Source organism: Acinonyx jubatus, chromosome F2 (assembly GCF_027475565.1).
Source record: "Acinonyx jubatus isolate Ajub_Pintada_27869175 chromosome F2, VMU_Ajub_asm_v1.0, whole genome shotgun sequence".
Classification (NCBI taxonomy): domain Eukaryota; kingdom Metazoa; phylum Chordata; class Mammalia; order Carnivora; family Felidae; genus Acinonyx; species Acinonyx jubatus.
In genome coordinates this window covers 78,080,559-78,101,565 of record NC_069394.1, presented here as the reverse complement: position 1 = coordinate 78,101,565, position 21,007 = coordinate 78,080,559, and the positions used below count along the sequence as shown (strand labels likewise).

Sequence of the window (21,007 nt, the reverse complement as noted above, 5' to 3'; positions counted from 1 at the left end):
CCCTCTTTTAACAGAGCTTAAAAAAACTGCAGCATAATCCTAAATCTGCGAAGACTGTTCACTAAGTCCTGTTTGCTAAGAGTTATTATCCCTAATGAATCATCAGAAACTGGCTCATGATACCAGGACCACTTGTCTTTCATCTGGATAAGCTGCTCTCGGGTTGGGCCATCAGATACCTTAATCTTGGAAATGTACAATAATCTTCCTGTATATAAAGACTTGGATCCTAGGTTCACTTTCAGGGCAAACTGATCCTGGAGGGAAAAAACGGCCTTTAACTTCACAAATAGTAAGACAGAGGTAGAACAACATAGTGGGTTTTTTTCTTGGGAAAATTTTGCTAATGCTCTTTCATATTTTAAATGAGAATATATACTCGGTTTGGCAAAATAACCATCATGCACAGTGGATGCATATTTTAGCAAAGCTAAATCTGTAGATATTGACTGCTTATTTTCTAGTTATGTATTTAGACTAAGTTATTCTTGAAAATTGCTTCTTCTAATAGATATGTGTGAGAAGAGAAATCAAAGCCCCATTGTCCTGACCTGAAACTTAGGAATGTAGAACTGGGCTTTCGCAGACCTGACCTTGGCTAACTCATGCTAGTAAGACTCAAAATTAAGCAGACAGAAATTTGATTCAAGTGCTAATATGGACTCTATGGAAATTTCACTTGGATATTTCTCTTAAGGAAGCTATGAAACCCGAGACATAACGGACCACTAGGGGCTATTAAATAGAGCTTTGGAAAAATTGTATAGGGCACTAAGGAGTGGGTCAGGCACAGAAACGGCCCTGTGCACTGTATCTTGGTTTATTTTCTGAAGGGGAATAAAGAAAGCGCAAACCTCTAGAAGTTGCTGTTGTGCTCACAGAGCACACAGTGTACAGCAAAGAATCACATTCATTTAATTTTAAAGAGAAAGATGAAGAAAATATGAAAGATTTCTATATCAGTCTCATTTGACATTTACTAAATAAACGTCTGCTTTGGGGAAAAAATACATGAGAATTTCAGTATAGCAAAAGAGAAAAAAAAAAAGATTGGAAGGGATACGTAAGCTATAGACAGAGGAAGGAATTCAGATAAATTCGCTGAATCATTGAGGTGATTCCCATGATAAGTAGAGGCACATTACCCTGGGAGTAAAGCCTTTACTATAGGAAGGAGTAGTATCTTTTGGATTCAAAAAGTAAGTGCACCTAAAATGGTTCTCCTAGATCTACTAGACATATACAGCTGGTAGACCTTGACAGGTTTGGATATATCGTGATCATACTTCTTTTGAATTACAGTTCTTACGAGAAACGTCTGCATCCATTTGGTAAAAGCGGTAAATTAATTTCTAAATCACATGGTGTTTTGGAGAAGAAAAGCTGAGGCACGATCAGTTTCACTACGGCCAGTAGGCTGAGAACGGAATGCCTCCAGAAGCTGACCTCTGCCTTCCAGATCAACAGTGAGCCCCTGCTTCACGTGTTCCTGGATCAGCAGAAGTGTGTGCTCAAAAATCTCCCCAGCTCTGGCTGTCTCCACAGTAAACGGGTCATGCGGATAACGAAACTGAGCCAGCAGATCAGCAGGGGTGCGAGGCTTTCTGCAAGTGACAAAAGACAGCACTGTTCACCAGGCAAGACTGCAGAATCCATGAATCTCGCGTGTACAGTGCATTTAAGAATACATTTCCCGAACAATCAAGAAGAAGGAAAGCTTCATGATAAGCTTCACAGGAGAGCTGAGAGTTCTTTTCCTATTTCATTAGTGAGTCCCAAGCGTCAGTGGCAGTGCTGAACTCAAAAGATACATTTAATGAATCAATGATTTAAGGAGCAGTTTTGTATAAAAGGCAACACCTATGGTGAAAAATAAACTTGTGGGGTCCACACATAGGTCCTAGTGAACCCTCTGAAATAGTGTGCAGCTCACCCAGTTTCTGGGTCATGGCACTGTCTTCTCTTTCCTCATATGTAACTGCCTGGAAATTCCCATCCACCTTTAAAATCCTGCTCAGGCATCACTCTCCCCACAAAGTCTCCCTAGTGATCCCAACAAACTACCACCTTCTCAATTACTTCTGTATCGTCACATACAACTCTTACGTACGCAACGAGATGTACTTAAATTGCTGACATATTGTGTCCTCCACCACAGAAAGACTGTTAGGGATGAGATAATGCCTTACTCATCTTTATATCCCAAGTACCAAGCCTACTGACGAGCACACAGTAGGGGTTTGTACACATTGAAGAACTGAACTAAGTATGTTGAAAGAATATTAGCCACTGAGAATGCGAGACTGTTTGAGAGATTTTGGTCAGCTAAGGCACATCTGGTACTCTGTGTCTGAAATCATAATTAACTTTAGATCACAGAACAATAGTGATCATATTAATAGCTCACTTTAATTAAGCCTTTCTATGTGACAGACACTATTGAAACAATTTATCTGTACTAACTTACTCAATCTTCCTAACAAGTATGTCCATGAAGCAGATCTCATCGTTAGCCCCATTTTCCAGGCAAGAAGGTTGAGGTACTAGGACGCTCAGTCACTTGCCCAAGGTCGCCCAGATAGAAAGCGATAAAGTGAGGAATCACAATAGACTATAAGTAGGGTGGATGGCTCTAGAACACAAGTCCATGATCAGGACGCCATGCTGTTTGTAAGTATGCAGGGAAGAGAGCTGTACTGGATTATGGCATTATAACATATTCCTTCTTGACCAACAACTACAAAGACCGGGTATAGGCTTTGACTTTGAAGACAACAGTTCTGTTTTCTTTAATACGTTCGGGGGATGCAAAGCGCCCCACGTACCTCCATTAGGACTGACGGGGACTTTGTAGAACTGGAAGGCTTCACCATTCTAAAGATACTGGTGACTCAAATGAAAACAAACCAAAATATTACATTATCCGAAACAAAACTTCCACCTGTAAGCTGTCGGTTCACGACCAGATGTGTTCAACCTGACCATCAGTGTCAACTCCGGAACTGGCAGGAGCACCCGGTCTGACAGTGGTGGGTGGTTGAGGACCTAACAGAGCCCACTGCCCGAGCCCTATTGTGGGGCCACACAGAGCAGATCTGTGATGTAAATTTCTGCCATTTGGATCCTATGCGGAATAAGTTTCATTCTCTTTGAGGCTGAGCTGGCAATGGTGGCTAGCCCAGAGGGTGATAACACAAAACTGAAGAAAACACCTACTTTGGCACTTTATGCACTATGCCTGCTGTGATTTATGGAGATTATAAAAACCAAGTAGAACTGAAGTGAAAACAATTTTGCAATCAAAATAAAATAAATTCTTACTGTGAAAACAAATGTCTTCGTGTGGAGTTAATTGCACTGTCAACCCTCTGTACCGCGTCAAGAATGGATGATTCAACAAAGTCATCGCCAGCTTGTCTAGCCTGTATTGCTTTGAAAATCAATTCCATGATTAAAAGTATCAAACAGACCTTGAAGTTAGGAACGATCTCATATAAATGGCATTACAAAAACTTCCAAGACAATAAAAATGTTATACAGTGTCCACATGATACTGTCCATTGCAGAAGAGTAGGTTAACGATCCCGAAGCAAAGCTTCCAGCAACAATACCAGCATTATTTAGGGAACAAAACATTCCACAATCTAGTAAAGCTATGTGAAATATTTCTTTTTTTGTAACACCAATTCAAATGGGATCCAAGTGTGTTAGTAATTTGTCATCTTTGGAAAGGTATGAAATGCCTATCTCTTCAGCCACCTTGCTTTAATGTTAAACATTAAAATGAAGTAAATATTATCACATCCCTATGGAGATTTCTTACAGCAAGAATTGAACTCTCAGTAAGAACTCAGTGAAAAATAACTCATGTTGTTTCTATAGCTCTTCAGTGCGTGAGAATTCTATCAATTTGGATATTATCCACAAAGGAAGCTTTTGACTTAAAGTAGAGAGAATTAGTGAGAATTCTCACTAATTCTCATTAGTGAGAATATTAAAAGCATAACAAGAATTTATATGACATAATTAAAACAATAACTTCTTTGCATTGTTGAACACTGAAAGCGAGAGTAAGTATAGCTCCAACAATTGAATTTAAAGATAATGTCATTAAGGAGATACAAAAGAATGAAAACTTTAAATAAAAATAGGAAGGTGTGCGCTTTATATATTAGCACCTACGTATCATATATTGCATTACATAATATATTAAATTACAAATGTATATTTATATGTATAGAAGTCCATATATCTATGTTTATGTATTTTGGACTAGAGGAATGCAAATAGTATTCCACAACTGCTTGTTATAAAAAATATTCCTTTGTATCACAAAAATACACACATATTGGATTGGTTCATTGTCTTAGAAAGATCACTAACATAAAAAATTTCCAGAAAAAATACCAATAATATAGATATTATAAGGAAAACGGTAAAATCAAGGTCTCTGCTGAAAGACGTACTTGATAAACTAGATTATGGGCAGTACTTATGAGATGGAGGTTATACTGTCAATGCAATTCAGTCTTTATCATGACCACAATATTAAAACTCCAGAACATCAACTTTACCTTTTAGAGTTCAAAAATCACATTGGATTAACTATACATTCACTAAAGGTAATTGAAAGGAAACAGACAAACTGATTAATTTGATTACATGAAATTAACATTTTCCATTCAAGGAAAGACACAAAGGCAAAAAGGTCACAAATAACACAATAGGTAACATATTTGTAATTTCTAAATCTGACATAGAATATTCTGTTTCATTCAAGGAATTCTTGTAACGCACTGAGAAAAAATACATACAGTCAAGCTGTAAAAGGGGAAACCTCCCAAATTAGGAAGTATAGAGCAGATGTTGAAAGCCTCATAAATAAAATTTAAAATACCAGTGAACTACCATTTTATGCTTCTGGAGAAAATGAAAAAGCTGATTAATGCCAACCTTTGGCAGGGGTGAGTGGACACGGGTGGGCTGGTGAGAATGTAGCATTGACACTCCTATTTCCAAGATTTTGTTTAGTGAGCTATATATTTTTGGATTTGCTTTTACTTAGGAAATTGACGTATGTGCACACCCCCTCACCCAGCAATCGCATTCCCACATATATATATCCAGAGAAATTCTCAACAAATCCATAAGGGATACAAACGAGAATGCTCATTGCAACTTTGTGTGGAAGGAATTAGGGAAAACTTTCAGCAATGGCAGTGTGGGTGGGAAAAATGTGGTGGACGTACAGTATGAAATACCATGCAGCAGTTAGAATTAGCTGGATGGACACATGCACTGATGCTAAAACGCATGCTTAATGTAAGAATTACGAAGCTGAGATTACCAGAAAATGATTTAATTAAATATAATATAAATGCACTGTAGTTGCTACATACATAGTGAGTATGTGGCGAGGAGGGGTATTGCCTTATAAGCAGATGGATTAATCAACCAATTAAGCAATCAATCAATATAACTGCAATGATTATGAGAAAACAATATTCTCCAATACCTAACATGATATATACCTTGTGGTATGTTCAAAAACAGGTCAGGAAGAATAAGCCCACTCAAATTGTTATGTTTACTTGATAATAAAGGAACCAAGATCAATCAAATCAATCTGGGCTGACCTGTTGGCGGACGAGACGTTAGCCTTTTCTTTATCGTTTCCTTTTAAGTCCCTTACCCGCGAACCTCAAGTGTAGAGAGTGGCGTCAACGATGTGTTCTTATTTATGACAATTACTGTCATTGGACCCCTGCACCTGTGTGCATGATACACGATCAAAGGTCTATTTGGATTTGGAAGTAAGAAGGTTATGTGTAGGGCTGAGTTATCACACAGTGCACAATGCCGGTCAAAACTCAAAAGGCGGTTCACTATGGCAGATAGAACTTGGGAAACGATATCTAAAGTTTGGGAGAGCATTGATGAACATGTTAATCTGAATTTTATTTGTTTCATAATTTTGCTTTTATTCTGTTTGTAAAATAGTTTGACTATTATGGTTGTATAAAATGTATAGGCATAAGGAATTTTTAAAAATCTCATGTTCATCTTTTGACTTATTCATAAAGTGGAAATAATAAGACTTGCTCAACATATAGCTCAGGCCAAACGTGATTATTAAATAAAAAGGCATGCAAAGTTCTCTGAAAACTACAGGTCACAATGCAAATATTAGGTGCCTTTCAATAATTACTATGTTCAAAACCCATAAGTAATCCATACTCTCATACTATTACCAATTGCTCCTCTGTTGTCCTATCATTTCCTCAACTTGACCCGCTTTTTCCCCATGTTAATAAGAAACCAACAAGCGCGGAGATGTGAAAAGGAGAGAAAAGTAACAAGAAAAGTGGCAAAATATGTAGATATTGTTTGCAATAATTAAATTATAATGTGCACAAACAGAAAGCACATAAAATCTGTTGTTCACAGATTATTAAAAGTACATTAAATATGTAGTATGTTCACAAAGAAAATATTTGTGGTAACAGTAACTCTCACTTATGTCATTTTAATTATGAATTCTTAAGGTTTCATAGTTTTATGATACAATAAAACTACCCTTTTTACTATTCATCCGGTCTCAGTATTGTTTTATTTGCTATGGTACAAATTGCGAACAGATTTCCATAATGTTCTCAGAACAGCACTGCATTATGCGGAGCAAATTCAGTTTATTGGGGCACATTAGAATCAAACAATACTGTTAATATTTTATTTGTCTTAAAAACTACCTCAGTTGACGTTGTAGGGATAGAATGTTCAGAAAATGTTGAGTACATTCTCCATCTTTTTATGCAAAATTTTGCAGATGTGAAGGAAGAACTAGATCATTTTCTTTTGTTGAATCTTGGGCTTCAAATGGGGGGAAGAAGTCTCAGTAGGGTTATAGAACGAGCACGTTTAAAGTTGTCTAATAAACATCTCCTTTCAGTCTGTCCATGCACCTATCACCTATCACCTCCAAGGAAGATAAAGTCCAAAGATAAATGTGAGTCCTTTGAGGAAAGGGGAGTTTGGGGTCATGGCCCACCAACTGCTGTGAGCCCACCCTGTCAGAGCATGGCCCAGATGGGAAGGATGTGGCAGGGGGTGGGGCTGGGGGGGGGCAGGGAGAGGGCAGAACAGGACGGAGCCAGAGGAGGAACACTGCCACGGGACACCTGTACCCCTGCCTTCACTCTCACCACAGAATCCCTAGACCTCAATAAAAGCTGAGTTTCTTTCACAACTGCATATTCTTTATCTCCCCCTCCATCTTGGAAAAAAGTAGCCAGGTAATGTAACTATCATAACTAAATAGACCTTACCATATTAAATCTTCCCTTAAAGAGAACGGCAGACTGCCAATGACGCTGGACAGAGATGTCCTAGGAAACCAGACAGTCCCACAGCATACAAAGGGACACTAATGACTGCCTCTGTGAGATAATTTTCTCTGAACAGCAACAACTCTGCCTTACTCATCATTTTGCATCATTAAGTATGTAAATGGGCTCACTGTCTTGCAGGCTCCACCATGATTTCAGAAATGGGAAAGGAAAGACACTACTTCTTTTTGGTTTTAATAATTGAGATGTGCCTTTGATTTTCATTATTTGCTTTCTTTATAATTTCTTAACTATCCAAACATTACTACATTAAAATTTTGTTCTTGAAATTTAATGCTAATTTTTTTTAACATGTGGCTTATATCAGGATAGACGTATGTTTTCAGAATAGGTTTTATATAGGGGTGCCTAGGTGGCTCAGTCTGTTAAGCGTCCGACTCTTGGTTTTGGCTCAGGTCATGATCTCACGTTTCCTGACATTGAGCCCCACGTGGGGCTCTGGCTGACAGTACAGAGGCTGCTTGAGATTCTCTCCCTCTCCTTCTCTCTCTGCCCCTCCCCTGCTCATGCTCGTTCCCTCTCTCTCAAAATAAATTTTAAAACATTCTAAAAAACAATAGGTTTTCTATATAAATGGATGGGAAATGTGTTCAAAATGGATACAGGTATTATAAACATATGCAGATGTGTATTAGGTATATGTTGTTTATAGAAATATTTCACCATTGTATTTTTAAAGTCTGACAAGTGAACAAGATTGTCATGTATCTATTAATTATTATGTAAATTAATGACATAATCATGGTACATAAATATAGTAAAATAGCAATTTAAAATGATTCAATATCAATTTTACTTCATTGATATATTTGGGTAAAGATAATTAAAATTTTCTGATAGTTCATAGCTCACTCACTGAGCAACAACTTCAGTGGTTTTGAAACAGATGTTTTGTCTAGACAATGACAAGTAAGTGGATTAGAATGTCAAAAATCTGAGTTATTCATTCACAATTTCAAAAATAACTAGATCCCAAAAGAATTAAATAAGCCAATTGATAATATAGCACTTGGAACACATGGTAAATGCCCAAGAAATGTTAACTTTTTATTAGTAATATTAGTATCATTTTAATAAAGGTTATTTACTTAACATAAAAGGAAAGGTCTCACTAACTTAAAATCAACTGATGCCACCTTAATCCTCACTTATAACTTATTGGGTTGAGGAGAGACTCAAGGTAGGGAATATTATAAGCGGAAATATTATTTAGAAAGCTATTGCAAAAACCCAAATGACCAAAGAATGAACTATAAGAGAGGAGGTCAGGTGGTGAAATGGAAAAGAAGCATTATTTGCAGCAAAAACTGGTAATACAGTTAGGGTAAAGAAGGAGGAGAGAGCAGAAAAAAATCAGAGGAGGCTCTGACTTCCTCCTTACAGAAGGACCTCCTTATGGACTGTATTGAAGGGAGTTCAGTTGCGAACACATTCAAGATGGGTTTTTAACACATGGAATCAGAAGAACTGTGGGTCATCCAAAATGAAATGTCCAACATACAATTCGATCCCTAACTTGGAATTTCAGAGAAGATGACACTGTTTAGATTCATTGTTATATAATCACAAACAGTCCGTGTGTGTTATTTGTGCTGCAAAATTTTCATTTAACAAATGCTGTGTCACTATTTCGTTTTTGGCCTCGTCTGCATATTATCCCAGCGTCTCACTGGTAAACATCCCGTCGTGTAGATGTGCTCAAAACTGCTTCAGGGCTATTGCTGCACATTTGAATACTATTGGAGAAGCAGAATTCCTACGCCAAGAAGGACTCTTGAGAGTGTCCAATTCCACTTTTTTAAGAAATGAGAAAGTTAATTCTAGTTATGGGTAAGGTATCCAAAATGGCTGAGATCAATAAAGGTAAAAGCATGATGACTTAACCCAGGCTTTCTCCCACTGTCTCACACTGCTAATGTTCAATACAAACATCTTGTGTCCTCAGTTATACTGAGCCATTTTCACAAGCAAGAAATGAGTCAGAAGAACATACAGTGAATTATGAACCTCAAAGCACTTAACGGCATATCAAGATATATAGGAAGCGTTAAAATAAATCATGTTTTGGACAAAAATTGTGAGGCTTTTTTTTTTTTTGTTTAAAGCAATATGTGTAGCTTTCATATGCCAAATACTATCCAGAGACAGAAGTCTGCAGATCTGTGTAATGTTCGCCAATGTAAAATACTTCGAGGACAGCCTAGGGGAGAGGCTCTCAGTAAATACTGTATCAACCTTAAAGGTTTTTAAAAATGTATTAAAACTATTAAAAATCGATTACATCTATGGAAAATAAACTCCTTAAAATAATTACACCTTGAGGAAACCCTTTTTTCTTTTGCTATTATAAATGCCTTACTTTGAACATCAACTCACTCAAATGTATGGTGTATATTTGTGTATACACACACACACACACACACACACACACACACACACATATATATATAGAGAGAGAGAGGCCTTCCTTGGTCTGCTATATATATATATATATATATATATATATATATATATATAGCCCAGATTTTTGCTTTCATTGTTGTTGTTTATTTTTATTATTTTGGATTACTTTCTATGGTTATATACTCCAATACAGGATGGAAACTCAAAAGGCATGATCCTCTTTGTACCACTTATTACACCCTGAGTGGAGTTACAACATTCCATAACTGCTACATTGGGGCAGGAAGATTGGAAAATCCTCCCATAATGAACTGTCTTTTCCCTTTAATTAGGATGACTGGTGAATGAAAGAGCCTAAGTCATAAAATGTTCCATAAGTGATATTTTATATTGACACATTTCTTCCTATTCTGCTAATTTTGGCTGTGTGAACACACACACACACACACACACACACACCCCGCTTGTCTTAAATCTTAAATTTATTCAAAACTTAAAAATGTATATCTTCATATTTTTTCTTCTCTTTATAAAAATATTTCTAATATCATAAAATTTATTTGGTATGAGATGCAAATATAAATTCATCTCCCCTTATATTGACATATAAATGTCTCCAGAGCGAAAAACATAGTTTTTTTCTTCACTAACTTCTTTTTTTTGTACTACTTTAACCCTGTAGCCCGACTTTCTACTTTCTGTGCAACAGAGCAGAATAGTGATAAATGCTATCTATCACTGTTTTGAAATCTGGTGAATAGAGTGTTTAATACATATGAATCTAAATGTTTTACTGTTAATGTGTATATATAAAATGGGTAGTTAAACCTCAGTCCACCACAATGAAATTCTTATGCTGGAGATTCTAAAATATTGACCGCTGTGATTGTAGTGTTTGTGTGCATGTGACAGAGCAAAACAGAGAGACAGACAGGGAGAGAAGAGGCAGAGAGAGAATATTTGTTTTTGTGTCTCTTTGTTTAGTGGTAAAGATTTCTAGCATTTCTAAAACATAAAAGATATTAATATAAATTTTATAGTAAGTTTTTTTTTTCCAAAACGCCCAAGGATATTTTCCCATAGATCTCACAAATAGTTAAGCAGCAGAAAAAGGACCCCATAAATTTATAAAAAGATACAACTGAGGTGCCTGGGCGGCTCAGTTGGTTAAGCATCCGGCTCTTGATTTGGGCTCAGGTCACGATCTCAGTGTTTGTGAGTTCAAGCCCTGCACTGGGCTCCATACTGACAGTGTAGAGCCTGCTTGGGATTCTCTTTCTCTGTCTCTTTCTTTCTCTCAAAACTAAACAAACCATTTTTTAAAAAAGAAAGAAAGAAACACAACTATCACAGATTTTAAATCAGCAAAAACATGAACTCATAGCAAACAGAGAGGAAGGCTAAGATTTTGTAACTTTAAGAAATTCTATATAAGAAAGAATTTCTGATCCTCCTAGAATACATATGTGGCAGTTACTAGCTACATTATTATAATTTTACGAATAATATTCTACAGAGAATGCATCTTTACAATACAGTATAATAAATATGTGAAGACTGATGTGCCATTAATAAAAATCTGCACTTTATAAAAAAATATCCCAACAAATAGAATATTTGGAAGTTTGATATTTTAGGAGAATTCCAAGTAGAAGAGGATAAAAGTATTGTGCTCTATGATGGAAAGATAGTGATATTTCTAAGGATGTGATTTAATTACATAAATCTATTTTTACCCAGGCCTGTATTTATAATGAGAAGAGTTACCCAATATTTTTATAGACCCATAAGAGCTCAAAGGAAAAAATAAATCTGCAAAACCCTATTTATGAAATCTGCCCATTTCTAAGGAAACCAAAAAGCAGGCAAAGCCCAAAATAGTGCTCCATATGCTCGTGGCTGAACTCATTTATTTCCACTGCTGACTGTCAATAAGGCAAAAGCTCCTCAAAAGCCCTGATGTCAGTTCACGTGTCCCCATGTGCTATGCCTTCTCGAATGCCTTCCCACGTGGAGAACACGCCCGTCCGCCATCACAGCCTGTCTCCATTTCCATAACCAGGGCTGAGGTCGCCTCTTGAGTCTGCCTACAGACAGACTCTCTCACGTCTAATGCAAACTGAGTCAGTGAAAATTTTAAAAAAGGATTTTATTTTTTGTAATACAATGACAACTTTTTTTAAACAGTCACCATTGATAACCAACTGGAAGAGGGCTCCAGCTAAACCACCAGACTGATGCTGAAAGGTAAAACAGTGCCAAATATGTTGGCCAATCATAAATGTTCCTAAATATTGAGATATTTGTTCTCAGAGGGGCGGATCTCCCCTAGAAGTGTGACTGATTGATTGATTGATTGATTGATTGATTTTTCATTTTACTGTAGAACTAAATACACTAGGTTGGAGCAACTAATACATGTTAAATTCCACTTATTTAGCTATGAATGTATCTTATATTCCAGACTCCACTTTCATCTAGCTATGAATGTATCTTATATTCCAGAATTTTCAGTTACTAAGAAAACATGGTATATATTTATTTGCAAATCCTCGCCATTTATGTTCACTTTTGGCTCTGGTGTTTTGAAACCCTTTCAGGTAGTTTACCCTTCAGAGCTTAGATTTTAAAAATAAAATAATTTTGGGGTGCTTGGACGGCTCAGTCAGTTTAGCATCCGACTTCAGCTCGGGTCTTGATCTCGCGGTTTGTGAGTTCGAGCCCCACGTCGGGCTCTGTGCTGACAGCTCAGAGCCTGGAGCCTGCTTTGGATCCTGTGTCTCCCTGTCTCTCTGCCCCTCCCCTGCTCATGCTCTGTGTCTCTCTCAATAACAAATAAACGTTAAAAATAATAATAATAAAAATAAATAAATAAATAAATAAATAAATAAATAAATAAATATAGCTTTGAGCTAATATTAACATGTTTGACTAGAAAGAACATATAAGGGACCATATAGGGTAGCGAGGCGAATCAGTTAGGAGTAGGGGTAGAAGCTGCCAAAGACGTTGATTTGGGTTGTATAAGGAGCCACACTTACCGATGACCGTGAGAAACATGTTGGCCGCAACAAGGCCAAATGAGTTCCGAGCCACACATTCATACTTTCCTTGGTCTGCTTGCCCTGCATCATAGATGGTGAGCACGCCTTCACCACTGACGTGGAATTTACCACTCTCCGTAATCTGAACACCTGCCTAGGGAGCGGAAAGAATTGCCACGGGAAGAAAATGTGACCGTTCAAAAAATAACACCTTACATTTTGTTTGATATAGCTTCATTTGTTCTACAAATATCTGAGCACTCACTGTGTCAGGCACTAGAGGTAATTTGTGAACACAATGAAGAGAAGAAAAGAGAGAGGAAGTGCTTGTCAGGAAGCACAGTTTGTCTCCCTCTCTATAATAAATATGAAACTCAAAATTCAATTATGTAATTATTTCCTATTATGATCATTTTAAAATAATTCCCATGAAGGAAAATATACCGTTTATTCATATTTTTCTTCTACAAAAGGGTTCTGACAACAACAGTAAAAATAAAATTTGAAAAGAAGGAAAATTTTCATAAATCTACAACCTAAAAGCATCAAAGATATTTTCATATTACGGATTTCTCTTCTATTTCTTCTTCACATGTACTCATAAGCTTTATGTTGCTGCAAAGTTTCACATATCGGTGTTTCTTAATTGAAACACTACCTTAAGAAGAGAAAATGACTACATTTCACATGAGATATTATTAACCTGTATTCAGTTACAGACAGCCTGGGTGGCCCAGGCGATTGAGTGTCCGACTTTGGCTCAGGTCATGATCTCGAGGTTCATGAGCTCGAGCCCCATGTCAGGCTCTGTGCTCACAGCTCAGCGCCTGGAGCCTGCTTCCGATTCTGTGTGTCTCTCTCTCTGCCCCTCCCCCACTCACACCTCTGTCTCTTTCCCGCAAGGGTAAATAAATAGTAAGAATTTTTTTAATGTATCCAGTTATTATTAGTATGCTTTATGTACTTTTCATTATTATGTCATTAACTTTAAAAAGTTTTTTAATGTTTATTTATTTTCGAGACAGAGAGAGACAGAGGACACAAAAAACCTGCACGAACTGCAAGATCATGACCTGAACCGAAGTCGGACGCTCAACCGACTGAGCCCCCCGGGCGCCTCTATGCTGTTAACTTTTAAAAAGGAAAAGATACTGGCTTTCTGGCACTGCACCGGAGTGGAGCAGGGGTAGAGAAGCTTCTCTCCTACCCCTCCCCAGGAAACACAGGAAACTGAGAACGGGACCCACTGTTTCAAAAGAACTCAGATCCCAGTGACGGCCAGTGGGCCCGAATGTAACCAGAAAGGTTCAGAGTGAAAACAATGCCTTAGAGGTCTTCAGATGCTCACAGTTGTCTTTGACCACTACTAGAAAACAAGTCCAAGGTGACCGGTGGCTGGTAGGTAACTCAGGGCAGGCAACGGAGGAAGAAGCAGGACCTACCAGATGGAGGGTAGGTGGAAAACCACCAGAGAAGTACAGAAGGGGTAAGAAGTGAGCAGGTGCACAGGCAGTAAGGCCCAGAGGGTCTCTTTCCTTCAGGACTGCCTCCCTCCACTTCCTCTTGCTGGACCATCATCACATCTTTGCAAAAAGCACTCCTTTCTGCTGTCCTTACATACGGCCAGACCCCTCAGGCTAAACCTATAGTTCTAAGTTGTTGCTTAGAGCCTCTGAGCTATCAGGCAGATTTCCCATAAATTCCTGATCTCCTTATTTTAGGTAGTTTCTGTTGCTTGTAGCAAAAGTCGCCTAACTCAGAGCCATTTTAAACTCATGAATTTAGGACCACTATAAAGATGAAATGTGATAGTGTATAAAAAATGTCTGGCATATAGTCAGCCCTCCATCAATTCATTTGGGATTTGAAGCTACCTTTTAGAAATTAGGCTGAGCTATTTTGCTGATAAGATTATATGAGAGAGCATTTAGTGTAATGCCAAATAAGGCTTTAGAGACTGACCAAAATGTGTATTTTCCACTTCCTATTTTTAGTATAAAATTATTCGAGTCATCTCCTATTACACTCAAAAGAAATTATAAAAACTATTCAGACTATTTGAGAGTACGTGAGCCCAAAGTTTCAGCTCTGAGATCACGATAAACTTACTTTGTACAGAGAACCACACGTGATGCTCAGCCACAGCACAAAAGGGAGCCACCAAAAATAAGGCCTTGTTGCTATTTGGCAACAACAAAAATGAACCAAGCGTTTTCGGAAAAGGGCTTTGCAACTTTTCACCAATTTTACTTTTTGTCAAAATCCTCTGTAAAAACTGACATTCTTATGTATGCAACATCACTTGTTTTTGAGAACATCAGAATCTGAGGCCAATCATTTCATTTTAATAACAATCTTAAAATGAAAGGAACAATTACATTGAAAGGATATAGCTCAAAGAACCAAAGGAAGTAAAAGATAGAAATGAGAAGCTATTTGTTTTACAGTCGCTGAGGTCTTGACCTACCGGAGGGTTTTTTCCATATCCCTTTGCTTTAATACCAAGCTTTTTCATTCTTTTCTTGCTGTAGTTAATGCCCTACTTTTAAGCCACTTCTGAGTTATTCATTCAAAATTGTTTCTTGCTCGTCACTAAAACTTCTAATCTATATAAGACAAAAGCAATTTTTCCTTAGAAGAATTTAGTTATGCTTATGAAGCTTTCGTCACCAAGCAAATGAGAAAAGATAAATTTTATCAAAGCCCTGAGCCAAAATCAGATGCAGTCGCTTAAAAGATGAACAAAAAAGAAACAGGAAATAAACTTGTCTCGGTGTAAAATGTATTCCTCGCTGGCAAAAATCACAACAGTAATAAATCAACGTGAGAATCGCTACCTGTTTTCAGTAGGTCACTACATTTGTCAGTGTTTTTAATATTACTCTACTTTTAGCTGAGAGCCTACCTTATTCCAAGTAATCACGGGCTGTGGTTCTCCTCGAGCATGACACGAAATGTTTATATTCTTGCCAACCTGTATACTCGTGTCCTGAGGTAGTTGAGTAAACACTGGGAGAGCTGTGGAAGCGAATCAAAATGACGTCATGTCAATATCATTTTTTTGTCAGCGTGCTTCATCCAAGTCAAATGGTATAGACCTGGATATGACATAGGTTAGCCATACTAGTTTTTTTAAAAAGCAATTACTAGGACATCTGAGAGAATATTAAACATCAAAGCCGTGGTACCCAGGATAGATACGAGAACAGAAAAAAAGGAAGAGAACTATACACAGCCTCTATCCTTAATATTTTAACCCTAACCTGTAACCTTAAATATTTGTAGTGTTTACTTCTTCAGCTAAGTAGCGGGGAACAAGCATTTTCATTATTCCTTTTCAATATCTTTTCATTAAGTCTAAAAGAAAGATACATGGTAACATCTAAAATATATTGCTGGCTAAAATAAAGTGACTCAATCTTACTTTATTTCCTCAAAAACCAAACTATTGTGTCTTACCTAATATAAAATAGATTGTTGGAATAACCCTAGAACTACTAAAGAAATTGAATTCCTAATTTTTTTTTAATCCTCGGACATCAATCTTTAGGAAAGAATTAAAATGTCTTTACTAGAGAATTCTATCCAACATCCAATCTTTTCTAGAAACTAAAAGAGGAGGGTGTGTTTCCAGACTCTTTTTAGGTGGCTTACTTTAATATCAAAACTAGGTAAGACAGTGTCAAAATCAAAAAAGAAGAAGAAAACCCTACAGACCAGTACCTCTCATGAATACAGACCCAAAAATCATTCATAAAGCACTGGCAAATAGAATTCATCAATATTAAAATGTTATTTCAGAAGCCCAAGACCGGTTCAGTACTTGAAAATCAATCAATGGGATCTACCATACTAACAACTAAAGAATAAATGTCCTGATAATTTCAATCGGTGTAAAAAGCGTTTCGCTACTTTTAATACTCATTTATGATTAAATAAAAGCTCTCAGAAAAATAATAATAGAAAGCCTACACAACTTGAAAATGAACACAGACAAAAAACTACAATAAACATGCTACTTAATGGTGCAGGAGTGAATGTTTCCCCTTCAGATAGGAAACAAGGCCAAGAATGTCTTCTCTCAGAACTCTGATTCCACATAGTGCTGGAAGTTATAGCCAGTGTAATATGGCAGGGAAAGGACACAGATGACATACAAATTGGAAAAGAAGAAATAAAACTGTCTCTATTTGCCGATGATATGTGTCTACACAGAAAATTCTAAGAAATCTACAAAAATACTTCAAAGTGAGCTCAGTAAGGTCGCAGGATACAAGATAAATGTAAAAAATATCAATTATGTTTACAAATTCAAGCAATAAACATATAGACACAAAAACTTAAAAAAGAATACCTTATACAATTTTTCAAAAACATTAAAATATTTGCATATATAACTAACAAAACATGTATAGCACCTGTATGCTGAAAACTACAAAATGTTGATGTAAGAAGTCAAACGAGATGTAAATGAACGTAGAGATCTATCGTACCCATGGATTGGAAGTCTCGAGACAGTAAGGATGTTATTTCTCCACAAACTGATACTGGGTTTAATGCAGTTCCTTTCGAAATCTCACAAAGATTGTTTTTGGAGATATAGAGAAGATTATTTTAAAATGTATATGGAAATGCAAACGAACTGAAGTAGCTAAACAATTTTGACAAAAAAGGATAACGTGAGAGGAATCAACCCACCAGATTTTAAGACTGGTTATATAGTTATGGAAATTAATACTGTGTGGTATTGATGAATATGGGCACAGACAACTGCATCAATAGAACAGAGAAAAGAACCCGATAATACAATCACACAAATATGCCCAACTGCTATTGACAAAGGTGCAAAAACAACTTAATGGAGTCCTTTTCAACAAATGGTGTTGGGCAATTAGGTACGCAAAGGCAAAAAACAAAACAAAACAAAAAAACAACCTAAGCTTGACATCTCGTACAAAAACTGACTCAAAATGGACAACACACCTAAATATAAAATGTAAAACTATACATATAACTTTAAAAAAACAGGAGAAAATCTTTGGAATGTAGGGCCAGGCAAAGAGTTCTTAGATCCTACATTGAAAGTATAACCCACCATGGGGCACCTGGGCAGCTCAGTCAGTTTAGCGTCTGACTTCAGCTCAGGTCATTATCACAGTTTGTGAGTTTGGTCAAGCCCTGCATTGGGCTCTGTGCTGACAGTGCAGAGCCTGTCTAGGATACTCTCTCTCTTTCTCTCTCTCTCTCTCTCTCTCTCTCTCTCTCTCTCTCTGCCCCTCCCCCCTCTCAAAACTAAACAACAACAAAAGAAAATATAATCCACTGAAGAAAAAATTGAGAAGCTGGACTCCGTCGGATTTGAAACCTTTCATGTTGGGAAGACCATGTTGAGAGCATGAAAAGGCCAGTTTCCAACTAAGAGAAAATATTTACAAACTGCATATATGACAGAGGACCAGTGTCTTGAATATACAAAGAACCCTCAAAATCCAACACTGTAAGATGAAACAATTCAACTAGAAAATGGGCAAAAGGTATGACATTGCACTGAAGAGCATACACATGACAAATCAACCTGTGAAAATATGCTCAACGTCATTAGTCATGAGGGAAATGAAATGCAAGTTAAAACCACTATAAGGTATCACTACACACCCCTGTCAGAATGGCTAAAATGAAACATAGGGACAACACAAACCACTGACAAGGACGTGGATCACTCATACATTGCTGATGGGGATATAAAATGGCAAAGCCACTCTGGAAAATAATTTAGGAACTTCCTTAACAATTTAAAGATGACACTACCCAGGCGCCTGGGTGGCACAGTCAGTGCCAGCATCCAGCTCTTGATTTTGGCTCAGGTCACGATCTCATGGTTCATGGGACTGAGTCCCACATTGGGCTCTGTGCTGACAGGGTGGAGCCTGCTTGGGAGTCTCTCTCTCCCTCTCGTTGACCCTCCCTCCCTCTCTCTGTCAAAATAAACAAACAAACATTTAAAAATAACGAAGATGACATTACCATACAATCCAGCAAGTGCACTCTTGGGCATTCATCCCACAGAAATGAAAACTTAACTCTCACATACAAAAACCCGTATGGGAATATTTATAGTGGCTTTCCTAGTAATAATCAAACAATAAAAGCCATATGCCCTTAGGGCGCCTGGGTGGCTCGGTCAGTTGAGCATCTGACTTCAGCTCAGGTCATGATCTCATGGCTTGTGAGTTCGAGCCCCGCGTCGGGCTCTGTGCTGACAGCTCAGAGCCCGGAACATGCTTCGGATTCTGTGTCTCCCTCTCTCTCTCTGCCCCTTCCCCACTCATGCTCTGTCTCTCTCTCTCTCTCTCTCTCTCTCTCTCTGTCTGTCAAAAATAAATAAACATTAAAAAAAATTTTGTTTAAAAAAAAAAGCCATATGCCCTTCAACGAGTGAAAGATTAAATAGACTATGGTACATTCACATCATGGTGAACTGCTCAGCAGTAAAAAGAATAACTGATAAATGACTTGATGATCCAAAGAATAACTGATAACACACAAACTCTGGATGAATCTCCAAGTAATTATGCTGAATGAAAAACACCAGCCCCCAAAGATTACATCCTGTGTGACTCTATTTATGTGACATTCTTGAGACAACAGAACTATAGAAATAGAGAACAGATTGGTCGTTGCTAGGGTTTTAGTAGGTGGAGTCTGCAGTTTGGTAATGAGTCTGGATCTCTTTGTGTTACTTCTCACAACTAACTGTGAACCTACAATTATCTCAAAATAAAAGCTTGAACTAAAATAAGTCCACTCTGTGGACATGCAGGGGAGTAATAGGCACCAAACCCGGGTTAGTGGCAAGTAGGCTGGGGCTGAGAACAGATAGAAAACAAGAACAAACAATCTTGCAGCCTATTTGTGATGCTTATTTCTTCATTTGAGTAGTGGGAAAAGGGGTTTTCATCATTTCTTTCTTGGTGACTTTTTCTATGATTGGAATAAAAATACATGGTAACATCAAAAATTTATTACGAAGATAAAAAGAGTCTGTTCTTGAAGTGAGAATCGTATTTTGTTATTTTCAAATCTTACGTTATATGCCAAGTTAGCACATGTATTTGGGTTTTTTAAACTATGGCTTATGGATTCCTGACAATGCATGGAGGACATCTCGTGAGCACTAGTGACTCTATTAGGCAATGACCTTCCTGACTCATCCAAGGGATCTCTAATAGCCAACACTTCACATCATGGCCTCCGTTATGTGACATCCCCTACCCCCAGCCATGTTCACCTCCTGTCTCAACAGCTACTCATTACCACCACTTATATGCCATCACTTATAATCTTTTGAAAATATCTAATACCACACCCTACAGCAAAACCTCTTCTTCCTCCTGGTCTGTCATCCCCTCATTATGACGCCATCTACATTGCTGGGAACCTTCCATTTCCTTCCTGTTGACAAACCCCATCCAGTGTCATTCTCTTCCCTTTTCAGCCAAGACCCCAAGTTTCATCACCTCTGCCACTTTCCTTCCCAAACTCCCAATTCCTTTTACCCATTGTCCTTCTGTTCAATACACTTGCACTGTTTTCTTCGTGTCTGTCCTTCAAAATATCTGGAGTGATCATGTGTCCTGTTTTATCAGAATCAACCTGCCTTTGTCACTTCAGATCCTATTTAACAACTACAAAAAATCCATTTCTCAGCACACCCTTCTCCTACAAAATATTAGCATTTTCTACTTCTACAAAATATTGACATTTTCTACTCCACAAGGGAAAAAAAAGACAAGCCATCAGGCTATAAATTAAAAAAATTTTTTTTTCATATTTATTTATTTTTGAGACAGAGAAAGAGAGACAGAGTGTGAGCAGGCGAGGGGCAGAGAGACAGGGAGACACAGAATCCGAAGCGGGCTCCAGGCTCTGAGCTGATAGCACAGAGTCCGATGTGGGGCTCAAACCCACGAACCATAAGATCATGACCTGAGCCGAAGTTGGAAGCTCAGGCAACTGAGCCACCCAGGCGCCCCAGGCTATAATTTTTTTAACTTCCTACACTCCACTTTGTAGAGGTGATTCTCTATACTTCTTAACTACCCTTCTCTCCTCAACTAAACTGAAGAAATACCTCTTCTTACTGGAGTATCCGTC

General features: G+C 37.6%; 1 protein-coding gene across 15 annotated transcripts in view; it reads right to left on the bottom strand.

The window, feature by feature from the left end:
* PXDNL (peroxidasin like) overlaps positions 1-21,007 on the bottom strand; it is a 446,099-nt gene that overhangs the window by 99,236 nt on the left and 325,856 nt on the right. For all 15 annotated transcript variants that reach the window (XR_008292690.1, XM_053208345.1, XM_053208348.1 and 12 more), the window contains 4 exons: positions 15,759-15,871; positions 12,851-13,007; positions 3,322-3,430; positions 1,447-1,604 (listed from right to left, as the gene is read on the bottom strand). Coding sequence is in view for 14 of the 15 variants with exons in the window: in XM_053208345.1 (XP_053064320.1) it covers positions 1,447-1,604; positions 3,322-3,430; positions 12,851-13,007; positions 15,759-15,871 (537 nt within the window). In the remaining variant the exon portion in view is untranslated. The remainder of the gene's footprint in view (positions 1-1,446; positions 1,605-3,321; positions 3,431-12,850; positions 13,008-15,758; positions 15,872-21,007) is intronic.